At 40.6% G+C, this 13470-nt stretch overlaps 1 protein-coding gene across 1 annotated transcript in view; it reads right to left on the bottom strand.

Moving 5' to 3' along the window:
- Window positions 1–9319, bottom strand: part of TEX10 (testis expressed 10) — a 62362-nt gene extending 53043 nt beyond the window's left edge. The window contains exons 1-4 of the mRNA XM_047067024.1: window positions 9190–9319; window positions 4517–4705; window positions 2287–2999; window positions 1653–1896 (exon numbers count right to left, since the gene is read on the bottom strand). Coding sequence (XP_046922980.1) covers window positions 1653–1896; window positions 2287–2999; window positions 4517–4696 — 1137 coding nt within the window. The 5' untranslated portion in view covers window positions 4697–4705; window positions 9190–9319. The remainder of the gene's footprint in view (window positions 1–1652; window positions 1897–2286; window positions 3000–4516; window positions 4706–9189) is intronic.
- Between the last annotated feature and the right edge of the window lie 4151 nt (window positions 9320–13470).

Here is a 13470-nt window from a genome sequence, read left to right on the forward strand (position 1 = left end):
TCTAAAAATGAAGGAAAGACTGGTACTTAAGGTTTATGTTGATATCGTGACTTTTACTTTCTATCCCAGCTTCAGATAAATCCATTCAAGAATGCAAATAACATGCTTTTCCAAAAACCTGTATGCATTGTTAGTCACTAACTTACACCATAGGTTAATTGCCATAAAGGACAGTAAGCTCTGCTTTCATAAAATTATACACTCTACCCCCAACCCTGATCAATTTCTTGCCAATGTATGCAATGAATCATGAGACAGGCTCAAAACTGTAGTCAATAAAATACCATCCTATTTGAAAAAGCAATTCATGTAACAACCCTACAGATGATGGATAATGGGTTAATAGTGCTAGAGCAAGCTCTTACAAGAAACACACACCTTAGTATGATTCCACAATGCTTTTCAGGATCATTGATTACTCTTTTTAGTTTATCCTTCATCTTATTTTATGGAGTCTATTAACTCATTCTAAATTCCAGCTTGAAATAAAAATTGAACAAAACCAAAAAACTGCTTTGTCAGTTTTGTACACATGCAGGCAACTTCAAGGATTCACACCTGCCTAGTCAAAAATCCTTGCAGAAATTCTATAAACCAGATACTTTAAGCTTTAAAGTATTGTTCCTGCAGCTGCCCTTTAAGTGTGCTATCATATTAATTTAATACCAATTAATCTTAGATCTTGTTCTTCCTTACACCATGGACTATACATTATATTCTCTATACCACAGCACTTCAAAAAGGCTGCCAATATTCAACTCTCCCCCACACAGCAGATAAATCATCACGAAACTCGTCTTTACTATCATCTTTTCTAGTAAAAAACTACTACAAAACTTAGAATCTTAGGTTAATTTCACGCAGACCATACCTAGAACTACAGCTTACCTACAGTGAAAGGTGACTTTTAGAAATGTGTTCTGATCTTATATCCCTTGCCAAGAGAAAACAAAACAGCATGCACTAATCAAGTCTGTAAGTAATTTCTTCTCTAAATCACAGTAGGTTAGTTATAAGATCTTCACTGTGGTCCATTTCTGCTAAAATTGACAATGTGGCATACACTGGAAGAAACTCCTTAATAAGCAACTTTTTTAATCCCGTAAGAGGCCTCCAGAAACTAGAATGCTCCTACGTAATCAATCTGCCATAAACAATACATGGTAACACTACTGTAATTACATCTAATAAAAGCAAATGAAAACAAGCTCATTCAGTTACACATTTCACTTAAATTAAAAATATTCAGAGTGGGGCACACGAGTGGCTCAGTCAGTTGAGCATCTTGCCTCTTGATTTCGGCTCAGGTCAGGATCCCAGGGCCACACACAGGATCAAGCTGAGCATGGAGCCTATTTAAGATATTCTCCCTCCCTCCCCCCACCCCTCGTGTGCGCGCAAAAAAAAAATCTTTCTGCCCCTCTCTCCTACTTGTGCTGTCTTAAATAAACAAACAAATTTCAGAATCATCTCACAAGACTATCTTAACTTGCATTTTGGGGCTAAAATAAGAAACAAGCTTATAGTTACACCACTAGAATTATTTTGGAAAATGCATAATCAATTAGTAGCAATCAATTAGTAAATTTCTAACCTGCCCATTTATGATAAAAGGCATTACTTAGAAAATAAAGAATCCATTAAGTTCTCACCAATTTATGAGTTTCATCATGTTGTTTGGAGAGTTTCCACAGAAGGGAAATAATATTAAGAACTTGCTGCATAACCTGCAGAGGTTCTCTTTCTATACCATTTCCAACAGAAGCAGCTAGCTGTGGAGGCACAGCTTCAATCCAGCATTCAATTAGCAATGGAATTATTATCTCAATAAATCCTTTCAAGTTTTCAGTAGATGACAGGCCTTCATCCACACTGCTTAGTCCTCCAACCAGGTACCTAATAAGGAAAGGTAAGAATGAAAAATAAAAATTAATGATTAAAAAATATCACTCGCTGTTTAATTTAAATCTTAAATGTAAAGTACCAGTAAAATGAAGTTCCCTGAATTGACAATTACATTGATCAAGACTAGTAAGAAAATAAAATTCTAAGATGACAAAGCCAAAAAAGACCATCAAGTTTTATTTCTCATTAGGCTTTGTAAGAAATGAACAAATTAATACTTTCAGATGACTCCTCCCATCAGTAAATAAAATCAAATCATGAGTAACTATATGAAAACTATAAAAGACAACTTCATGTCTCCCCACAATTAGCCATCAATGATCAGCAGTTAAAATTCAATATAGGAAAACTGAGTGTGGACATAACTGAAATCCTTCTTACCGTAGCCTGAACTGTGAACTGACATTTGGCTGTGAACCCCCATTTTCATAAACCTGGATGTGCTGCTGGTCGTTGGCATGTTCCTTCCAGTTGATAAAAATGGAGTTGCTAGTGGCATGGGGATTTTCTTTTTGTTCCTGAAGTCCTTCACTTTCTCTCAACCTACTGGATCCATCTGCCAAGGCCTGAAGGAATTTACTGAGTCTCACTAAGACTTTCAGCCTCCACTGCTGAGAAGTGAGTCTCCGATTAGGATTTACAGAAAGTATCCAGGACTGGGATCTGTCTCTATTTACCAGTCCTTTGGACAGCTGCTGATGAGAAATAAGTTCTACAAAATTCTTAAGCAATATACTGCTACGGCCAGTAATTAAGGCTGGGTACTGTTCCAGCAGAATGTCCAAAACTTTTAAAGAGTCCTCCTGAATTCCTTCAGTAATGTGAGTCATGGCACTAGAGAGATGGGCACTTACCAAAGGAAAAAATGGAGAAATTTGTTCAGCTCGTATTTTGGGGGCCAGGAATTGAAGAAGTTGAACTGCTGCTAATCGTACATTAGCATCTTTATCTGTAAACACAGCAGTCACTTCACTTAATATGTTTGAAAGGTGTGCATCAATTATAAATGGGTATTGAGACAAAAGGTCTTTAAGTCCAAGAAGAGCACTTTGTTTAACCCCAGCATTGTAGTGATGCATCTGTGACAGCAAATCCTAAAAATAAAAATACAGGATTTAGCTATATTATAACATTTTCAAGTAAACATGCTAACTAAAACTATGCTAATAAATTAACTCTCCTTGAGGAAACTACTTCAGTAAGTATTTTTGAAATGTTATTTAGCTTTTACTAAGATTGTTTTATCTTTAAAATATATTTAGCTTAATAAAAACATTACATAACTCTTGGTCAGAATCTTCTTTCTGAAATTAACCTGCATGTAGGCTATCATTTAAAGTGACAACAATCACCATCACTACTGAAAAACCTACTATGTACCAAACATATGGTAGGTACGTTTATATACTCTTAATTTAACAAATGCATTCTCCTTATTTTAAATAGTCTTTCAGGATATGTGTGTATTCTGAGTATAACATTTGACAATTTTATTTGTGGAATACTTTATACCATCTGTGGGGGAAAAAAAGTAACTTCAAGTACCTTTTCAATTTTATTTAACTTCAGAACTTAAAAGCAAAACTAGAAAATGTTGATCTTCACAAAAACTGGTTCACAAATGCTCATAACAGCTTTACACATGGGAGTCAAAAAGTGGCAACCAAATGTCCATCGACTGATGAGTGATAAAATGTGATATTAACCATGCACTGAAACTCTATTCAACAGTACAGAGAAATGAAGTACTGTTCTCACAGATACACTGTAACACAGATGAACCTCAAAAACATATTAACTAAAAGACCAGTAACGAAAGACCACATATCATATTATTCCATTTATATGAAATGACCAGAATAAGCATATCTACACAGACAAAAAGCAGATTAATGGCTGCCTAGAGCTAGGGGAGAAGAATGGGGAGTGACCTGTAATAGATATAGGGTTTCTTTCTGGCATGATAAAACTGTTCTAAAATTAGATTGTGGGGATAATAGCATAACTATAAATACATTAAAAGTTACAGAATTGCACACTTTAAATGGGTTGATTTTATTATGCATAAATTACATTTCAATAAAGCTGTTAAAATTTTAAACAAAACTATTGCTCAAACTTGAATTAACTTCACACATTTACTGAGAACCTGTAAGTTATGTGGGTTCAAAATGAGTAAGACAAGATCTTCGGGCTCTGCACTGGGTGAGGAGCCTGCTTAAGATTCTCCCTCCCTCCCCCCAGTTCGTATACTTTCTCTCTTAAAAAAAAAAAAAAAAAATCAGTAAGAAAAGATCTTCATGAACTATAAAAACAGCTAGAAAATTGTCACATCAAAAACTTGTTACATTGAAAAGTTAAACAGAATTTCTTCCAGATCATATATTAACACATCAAATAGGTATATAACAGAAATCACTGTGCATTTAGTTGAGCAAGTCTTTCTGGAGGAGATGGGAAAGCTGCAGTGGCAACTCAGATTTGATTAATGGACAAACTCCGAACTTAAGCTGTCAATAAACCCTGAGAATCAATACTACTTTTCACAAAAAACATTCTAGATGATTTCAAAGAAAAATCTTACTTTATCAAAACAGTATTTATGATTTACCTTTATATTAAGTTTTCTATTGTTCGTTGGAAGAGTTCCATCTTCTTTGAGTTGCTCAGGCAGATGTATAGTCTTCGTTTTAAAGTTTGTAACGGTAGCATTTTCTAATTTGGGTTTCTTTTTACCCACTTTTAGTTTTACTTTTTGAAAATCATCTTGGCGTTTTCTTTTTTTAGTCATTCTTGAGTGCTATAATGAAAAGAATTTTAAAAATGGATAAAGAAAATAACCTATAAAAGAATAAAGAAGGTATTTTCCAACATTTATATTACTCTAAAATTTATTTCAAAGCTAATCAAGAATCAAGCCCAACAGTGACTGTGCCAAAGGATCAAAGTATTAAATGGAGAATACCTTTACCAACAGGTACACCTTAGTCAAGACACATATAAAGAGAAGTCATCAACAATAAGGCAACAACCCTGCCACAAATCTGTCAAGCATTTTTAGCTGTGGAATGGAAACCTTCTGAAATAACCAGGTCCAGGTTTGGGGTGGGTGGCTGGGGGAGGGGGTGGCACACAGATTGCTAAATATACCTTATATCTGTTCCTGGCCCCCCAAAGTCCCTGAGGAACCTCTACTAATGAAACAAAACTAAGTCTGAAGACTAATGTTTTTATCTAACGCAGCCTTTAACAGCCAGAAAAGGTTTCATGAATCTAAACTGGTGCTTGAAAAATGTGTAAGATTCAGAGATAGGAAAACACTGTATGATTCAGGGGTAGAGAATAAGCCTGCTATGGGCAAAAATGAAGTATCAGCATTTTGAACACCAGGATAGGTTCAGACTAAACAGAAAACAGTATCCAAACCAGGAAATAAAAGCCGTATAAAAGGGAGTATAGTATAACAGAGGAGTAAGGAACAAAGACCAGCTAGGCCACTGTTGTAATACATAACCTGGGCACAAATATGTCATTTTGTACTTCCCCCTCTTCATCATTCTTTCAGTTTACATCCAAAACTTCCCACACAAAAATTCTGATCTGTGCCTCCTACCCATTCCCAGGCCACCTCTTAAATCCTTTACTTCTACCCCAGACTGTTATTAGTTTCCCCATCAGTATGCTTGCCTCGTTTCTAGTGTCTACTCCCCAGTCCATTTGCTAGAATCACGAGAGAGCTCTTTCTAAACACAGATCTGGCTCAGGAGTTTTCAGCTGTTCCTCCACTCCCTTACAGTAAAAACTCCATAGCTTGACATTTCACGTCCTTCCTAACTTCCCCTCCAGCTTTATCTTCTCATAAGCTAACATCTATCTAAAATATAGCCTCCTATACCTGGAATCAGCTCAACCCTTCTTGAAAACTTTTCCACATGCTACAAAAATAATGAATTCTGCTCACCACTATACACCCACTAGAACAAGTAAGTACCTCTGAAATAAAACATCTCGTCTATCATAACTATGCTATGTCCAGAAATTTTTTTAGAAGTCACAACAATGTGACTTCACAAAAAATGTGAATAAAATGAAGGTTTACATTATTGTGAAATAAAATGGCTTGTGCAAGACCAAGCAGCTCAAGTTCCAGGAATCCAGAAGCCAATCCCCTATAACATTACATCCAAATTCACATGATTGCAAGGTTTTACCACATTAGAGCCCCTTAAGCTAGGTAGGATTTGGCAACATAGGTTAAAAGCAGATTCTAGAGCCAGACTGATTCAGTTCTTATTCAGACTGCCACTTTCTAGCTGTAGTTAAAACTGTGCCTCAGTTTTTATCTGTTTTATCAAAACAGGGATGATGATAATAATACTTACCTTATATAACTGTTACAGAATAGGATTAATAAGGAGCAAATGAGTTCCTATTTGTAAAACACTGAGAACTGCACCTGGCACTGTTCAATACGTATAACAACACGTACATTTTCCTCAAACTCTTAGGACCAGAACATTATCAAGCACAATATGAGACACATTATGTACACTGGCATTCAATTCTCACAAAACCAAGTGAGGAAGGTGGCACTAAATTAAAGATGAGCCTCAGAAAGATTTGTCAGTCCTGTGTTAGGGAGTTGAAGAGGGACTTACAAAACAGAGCTCTGCAAAATCAGCTTTATGTTACACATACTGGAATTAAGGTGAGGACTGGAAACCTGAGTGGCAAAATGCCTTAACTTATTTCATTTATACCAATTCCAAGTTTTCACCCCACCCACACCTCTAGTTATTCTAGTTTTAAAAAACAGATAAGCAAAACCTAAAAAGAATACTCACCTGGCCTTTTTATTTAAAAAAAATTTTTTTTAAATATTTACTTTTTTGAGGGGGAGAAGGAGGGGAGGGAGAGACAGAGAGGGAGGGAGGGAAGGAGGGAGGGAGGGAGAGAGAGAGAGGGGACACGCACAAGTGGGGAGGGGCAGAGAGAGAGAAACAAAATCCGAAGCAGGCTCCAGGCTGTCAGCACAGAGCCCAAAGTGGGGCTTGAACTCATGGACCAAGAGATCATGACCTGAGCTGAAGTCGGGCGCTCAAATAACTGAGCCACCCAGGTGCCCCTCACCTGGCCTCTTTTAATACAAAAAGTTTTTAATTAAGCAAGCACTCTTTGTGAACTTTCCCTACAATTTTATTATTAGCTAGAACTAGAGATGAAAATAAACGGTATGAGACAAAAAATGAATTAACCCCCACTCACCAATCCTCTGGGCTATCTTTAGCCACTAACTACCTGACCTGTGTCCAACATACAGTCGGTCAAGCTTATACCATATTATGCATCACTTTATATCAGTCACAGTAATTTCCCTATTAGAAACTAAGAGGGCTGATGGCCCTTCCTGGACTTTTAAAGCTAATAATATTATTTCATGGTACACAAAGACCATTTATATACTAGGAATTTTTAAAGTCCTATTACCAATTTGTTACTTTCACATTAAAATAAAGATTTTCAGGGGCACCTGGGTGGCTCAGTCGGTTAAGCATCCGACTTCGGCTCAGGTCATGATCTCGAGGTTCGTGAGTTCGAGCCCCACGTCGGGCTCTGTGCTGACAGCTCAGAGCCTGGAGCCTGTTTCAGATTCTGTGTCTCCCTCTCTCTCTCTGACCCTCCCCCGTTCATGCTCTGTCTCTCTCTGTCTCAAAAATAAATAAACGTTAAAAAAAATTTAAAAATAAAATAAAATAAAATAAAATAAAATAAAATAAAATAAAATAAAATAAAATAAAATAAAATAAAATAATAAAGATTTTCAGGGGCACCTGGCTGGCTCAGTCAGTTAAGCTCAGACTCTGGATTTTGGCTGCTCATGGGATCAAGTCCCACAATGGGCTCACACTGGCAGCTCGGAGAATGCTTGGGATTCTGTCTCTCTCTCTCTCAAAATAAATAAACTTAAAAAAATAATAAAGGGGATGCCTGGGTGGCCCAGTCAGTTAAGCCTCTGACTCTTGATTTCCACTTAGGTAATGATCTCAGGTTTGTGAGTTCAAGCTTCACTATCAGCAGGGAGTCTGCTTGAAATTCTCATTCTCTCTCTCTCTCTCTCTCTCTCTCTCTCTCTCTCTCGGCCCCACACCTGCTTACGCTATCTCTCCCTCTCTCAAAGTAAATAAACTTTTTAAAAAACTTTTTTTTTTAAATAAGTTAAATAAAGATTTTCAAGGACACCTGGCTGGCTCAGTCAGTAGAGCATATAACTCTGGATCCTGGATCTCAGGGTTCCAATTTCAAGCCCCATCATGGGTGTGAAGATTACATAAAATTAAATCTTTAAAAATAAGTAAATAAAACAAAAATAAAGATTTTCATAGCACAGCAAATATTCTGAATAAGCCACTTTTACAGCAGCCAACACTGAATAGTAGCTAGAAAACTCAGGCGTCAGGGGTTGAAATCTCACATCACTGGACCTCCTACGCAGGTGAGCCCCTAAAGTTTTAGAAGTGAATTTCATACATTCCAGTCGCAGGTCTTCTAATTTCAACAAAAGGAAGATTCCAGCGTGTCAGAATTTCGACCTAATCGAATTTCAGCTACTTTGTCTACCACCTTAATTTCCAGCATCTTTTCCAAAAGATAGATAAATAAAAATGCACACTGCAGTCGACCTTTGGTAATTTCCCCGCCAACCCCTTACTCTCACGAGTTCCTCCCAACTCTCCTGAGGGGGACAATCGGAGACACCAGACTTCCCAGAAAGTAAATGCCCCACACAGGGGCGCCTCCAGACAGCCGCCGAACCCACTCTGCTCCGCCAAGACTGCTAAACCCCCACACCTGGACGGCGACGGGGCCGAGTAGGAGACGCCCACTCATCCCCACCGCCCCACTTCGGTCCAGCATCCCACAAGTGAAGAGCCGGCGGGATGTAAAACTACCGTGCCTTCTACTCCCACGGACGGCGATCAGGGCCACAGTCGGGGAAGTGGGGCCCAACCTACACACCCCGGCCTAAAAAGTCTCCGGGACGCGAAACCGCGCGAACCCGCCCAGTCACTTGAGGCGCTTCAAACGCCCGCGGGGTGCCCCGCCCCCGCACAGCCCAGCTCCGCACCCAGGCCCCGCTCCGCCGCGGCGCCGCGGGACAGCCTCCGGACGCGCAGACCGGCCACAGCCGGCCCGGCCCGCCTGGGCCGCGGACCGGGGGGCGACGGCCCCGCGCGCCGTCCCACGCCCCGGGAGGGCCCGGCCCGACGGGCGGCGGCCGCTCACCTGAAGGCCCGCCGGGACCGGGGCGCGGAGACAGAGGAGAGGAGCGTCCGAACAGAAGCCCACGAGGCGACGGCGTGCGCCACCGGCCTCAGCCTCTAGCTCCCGGAGCGTGTTTTCAAATCGCCTCGTCCTCACGCGGCCGCGTCTCCTTCCGCCGCCCGGAAATCAGGGCCCCTCCCCCGCCGCGCCGCGCTCACGTGACCGCGGCCCGCAGCCGCGCGCAGCCGGGGAGGCGGGAGTGGGAGAGGTAGGCCCCGCCCCCGGGAGGAGGGGGCCCGCCGGAAGCCCCCCGCTCTCCGGGAAGCCTAGGGAGGAAAGCGCAGGATCCGGGGACAAAGCTTGGCCCTAAGTCCAGCTCTGAACTTGCTGGGCGTGCATGTTGGGGGGTGTCATCCTAGTTACAGCTGCCTGAGAGCATGCCTTTTCTCCCTTCGCTAGACCACGATTCCCCAGACCTGCAGCCACATTCAAAGAACAGAAGTTGAACTGAACTGGGAAAGGGAAAAGTTTCAAGCTGCTAGAACCACAATTCCTGAGGACGTTAACCTGGATGGAAGTTAAGAATCACTTGACCAAGGGCAAAGTACACCTAGTAGCTGGAACCTAACAGTCTTAGTCGAGGATTTTCCCTCATATTTCAATAGCTCAGCACTAAGATTCCTACTGCTGAAATTAAGTGGGCCCAGGGAAGCTAAGGGAGAAATTGAATGCCTAGAAAGGGTTGAGAAAGCAAGGAGAGTGGTTCTTTGAAAGATACCCTTGCCAAAGACTGGCTGGTGGAGTGGAGAAAAGAACCCCAGGTGTGGACCTGAGACCTTGATCCAAATTTGCCTCTACAGCTTACCAGATATAAAACAGTAAAACTGACAATCATATGAGCCTCAGTTTATGAGCAGAGACCCAAACGCAGGGACTAAAACCATTCCTGTTCTATGATCAGAGACAAAGCTGACTCAAATACCCACCTTTCCCTTCCCTGGCAGCAGAGTCATACTACCACAATCTGCCTTGAATCCATCATAAACACTTGGGAGTCAGCAGCATTATATGGTACTACATGACATTAAAAGTTATGAGACTGGATCAGAAGAGGAAAGATTTATTGCTAGCCAGACATGTCCCCTAAACTTCAGATTCCTGGCTAACAGCTTTTTCAACATTTCCTTTGAACATCCTATATACATCTCAAGGTGAACATGTCCAAAATGGATCTCCCTATTTTCCCCCTGAAATTTATTCCTATTACAGCTTCTTCATCTCAAATAGCAACTTCACCCCTCTAGTTACTCAGACCAAAAACCCAAAGAAAGTCTTCTTTCTCCCACATCACACATGTAATTCATCAGGTGATTCTGTTGACATCAAGTGTTTCCACCACTTAACATCACCTCCCTTGCTATCATTATGGTCCAAGGCATCTCATGATCATTATAGAAAACCTCTGAACAGGTTTACCATTTCCACCATTGCATTCTCATGTTTTTCCCTTACATTCTAATATCAGCAGAGTAGCTGTGTGATTAATTTCAAATCTCAGATCAGGTCACTCTTTTGCTCAAAACCCCTCATTAATTCCCCACTTCACTTGGAATAAATCCAGAGTCCTTATCATGGCCTCAAGATCTGCCATATTCTGACTTATTACTGAACCTCTGGGCACTCCAATGACTTTCCTTTTTCACTCTACTCCAGCCACCCTTGCTTCTTTGCCTGTAGCAAAGTGGCGCTGGTGGTGATGTAGCTGATGGAAGTGCTTGGCCTGGCTAAGGGAAGTAGCCAGTCTTCAGCCAACTATTACCATGGGGAAATGCAAATCTCATGTTCAAGAATAAAGGAAAACAGAAATCCAGAAATTTTTATGAGAAATATTACCTTTTTTTGAAAATGTTTAATGTTTTTATTTATTTTTTTTTAATTTTTTTTCAATGTTTATTTATTTTTGGGACAGAGAGAGACAGCATGAACAGGGGAGGGTCAGGGAGAGAGGGAGACACAGAATCGGAAACAGGCTCCAGGCTCCGAGCCATCAGCCCAGAGCCCGACGCGGGGCTCGAACTCACGGACCGCGAGATCGTGACCTGGCTGAAGTCGGACGCTTAACCGACTGCGCCACCCAGGCGCCCCATGTTTTTATTTATTTTTGAGAGAGAGAGAGACAGACCACAAGCAGGAGAGGGGCAAAGACAGAGAGAGACACAGAATCCGAAGCAGGCTCCAGGCTCTGAGCTGTCAACACAGAGCATGATGTGGGGCTCAAACCCACAAACTGTAAGATGACCTGAGCTGAAGTCAGACACTTAACTGACTGAGCCACCCAGGTGCCCCTGTAAGAAGTATGATCTTTAAATACTGGTGAACAAGAACATTGTTTCCTGTTTTTAAAACACTGGGGTGTCTGGCTGGCCCAGTCAGTAGAGCATGCAACTCTTGATTTTGGGGTTGTGAATCTGAGCCCCATGTTGGGTGTGGAGATTACTTAAAAATAAAACCTAAAACAACAACAACAACAGCGAAACACTGTGTAGGCCAAACAAAATACTTACAAGCCAGTTGCCAGTTTCCAACCCCTGGTTAAAGACATGAAAAATATATACATTAGGATAATGTATTTTATGCATTGTATTTATTTTATCCATATGTATTTTAATGTATTTTAGCTTTTTCCAACTCTAAGTGATGAACTCAGCAACTGCAAGGATCATCTGCTTAGCCCAGCCAGAACAGACCTTTGATAAATAACAGTAATATAACTAATCAAGGTCTTGGACCCACGCCAAAAAACACATACAGTGAACACGCATTCTAGAATCCGTGGTATATTTCATTTTCAAAATTCTGTCCAATTGGCCACAGAAACTACAGTATTAGTTTCCTGGGGCTTCTGTAACCAAGTGCCACAAATTCGATGGCTTAAACAACAGAAATGTATTAATTTGGGAGGCTAGAAGTCTGACATCATGGTTTGGCAGGGCCGGTTCTTCCCGAGGGCTCTGAGGGAGACTGCTCCATGCCTCTCTCCTAGCTTCTAGTGGTCTTAGATGAATTCTAAGTGGGTTGTAGATGATTTCTCTGTGTCTTCACACTATCTTCCTTCTATGTGTATCTGTGTCTGTGTCCAAATTTCCTCTTTTATAAGGACACCAATCATATTGGATTAGGGCCCTCTCTGATGACCTCATTTTTAACTTGATTACTTCTGTAAAGACCCTGTTTCCAAATAAGATCACCTTCTGGGTTGCTTGGGGGTTAGGACTTCAACATGTCTTTTCGGAGGGACACAATTCAACTCATATGGGACACGAAGATCTGTGTCCAGAAATATCTGTATTTAATCTGAACAACCTCTCTTTTTTTGTCTATGCTCAGACACATCACAAAAGCCGAGATTAAGTAACTTCTACACAATTTGTATAACCGTTTCAGGTTCTCTGTTTTTTATACCAGACTTCCAGTTAATGTTTGCTTTCAAATAGGGTACCACTCCTTAAAAAAAAAAAGTTTAATAAACTTGACTTTATAATGTTGAGGCAAATAATAAAAGCATAAACATATTAAACTCTTACCTGATGCTCTTAAACTCTTACCTAAAGCTACTGCTAACACACAAAAATCAGAGACTTTTTGAAGAAAGCTGAAAAGGAGAACTTCAAATCTGGTGCTAAACCAGAGACAAAAATTCAAAATACATTCTCTAGGAATTGACTTATAGGATATATGCAAATTACTCAGGTAACTACCTGGTATATATATTTTTAATTTTTTTTAATGTGTATTTATTTTTGAAGGAGAGAGAGAGAGACAGAGCGTGAGCAGGGGAGGGGCAGAGAGAGAGGGAGACACAGCATCTGAAGCAGGCTCCAGGCTCTGAGCTGTCAGCACAGAGCTCCATGCGGGGCTCAAAGTCACCAACTGTGAGATCATGACCTGAGCCACCCAGGTGTCCTTGCCTGGTATATTTTAAAGGGCAATAAATGGCAACAAATGTTGTTATTGACAATGTATCATTGTGCAAAATGAAACTTTTAGTTAGGTCTCCTAGGTAGGAAAGTAACAAGAAACCAGTTCTTACTTTAAAAGGAATTGATTGAGATACTGGGCAACACATAGGATGGCCAGGAAGACTGCTGACAGCTTGGAAAAAGACAGGAAGGAGGAACACAAGCTAAGAGCTCAGAATATGACCACCATTGTACCACAAAAATCAGTTCAAGACATGAGAATTGGAAATGAGGAAATAAAATCATCTCCATTTACTGATGTGATTGTATACCTGGAAAAAAA

The sequence above is a fragment of the Lynx rufus genome, unplaced genomic scaffold (assembly GCF_022079265.1).
Source record: "Lynx rufus isolate CCGP_SWC_20201006 ecotype Redwood Valley unplaced genomic scaffold, mLynRuf1.p SCAF_10, whole genome shotgun sequence".
Classification (NCBI taxonomy): Eukaryota; Metazoa; Chordata; class Mammalia; order Carnivora; family Felidae; genus Lynx; species Lynx rufus.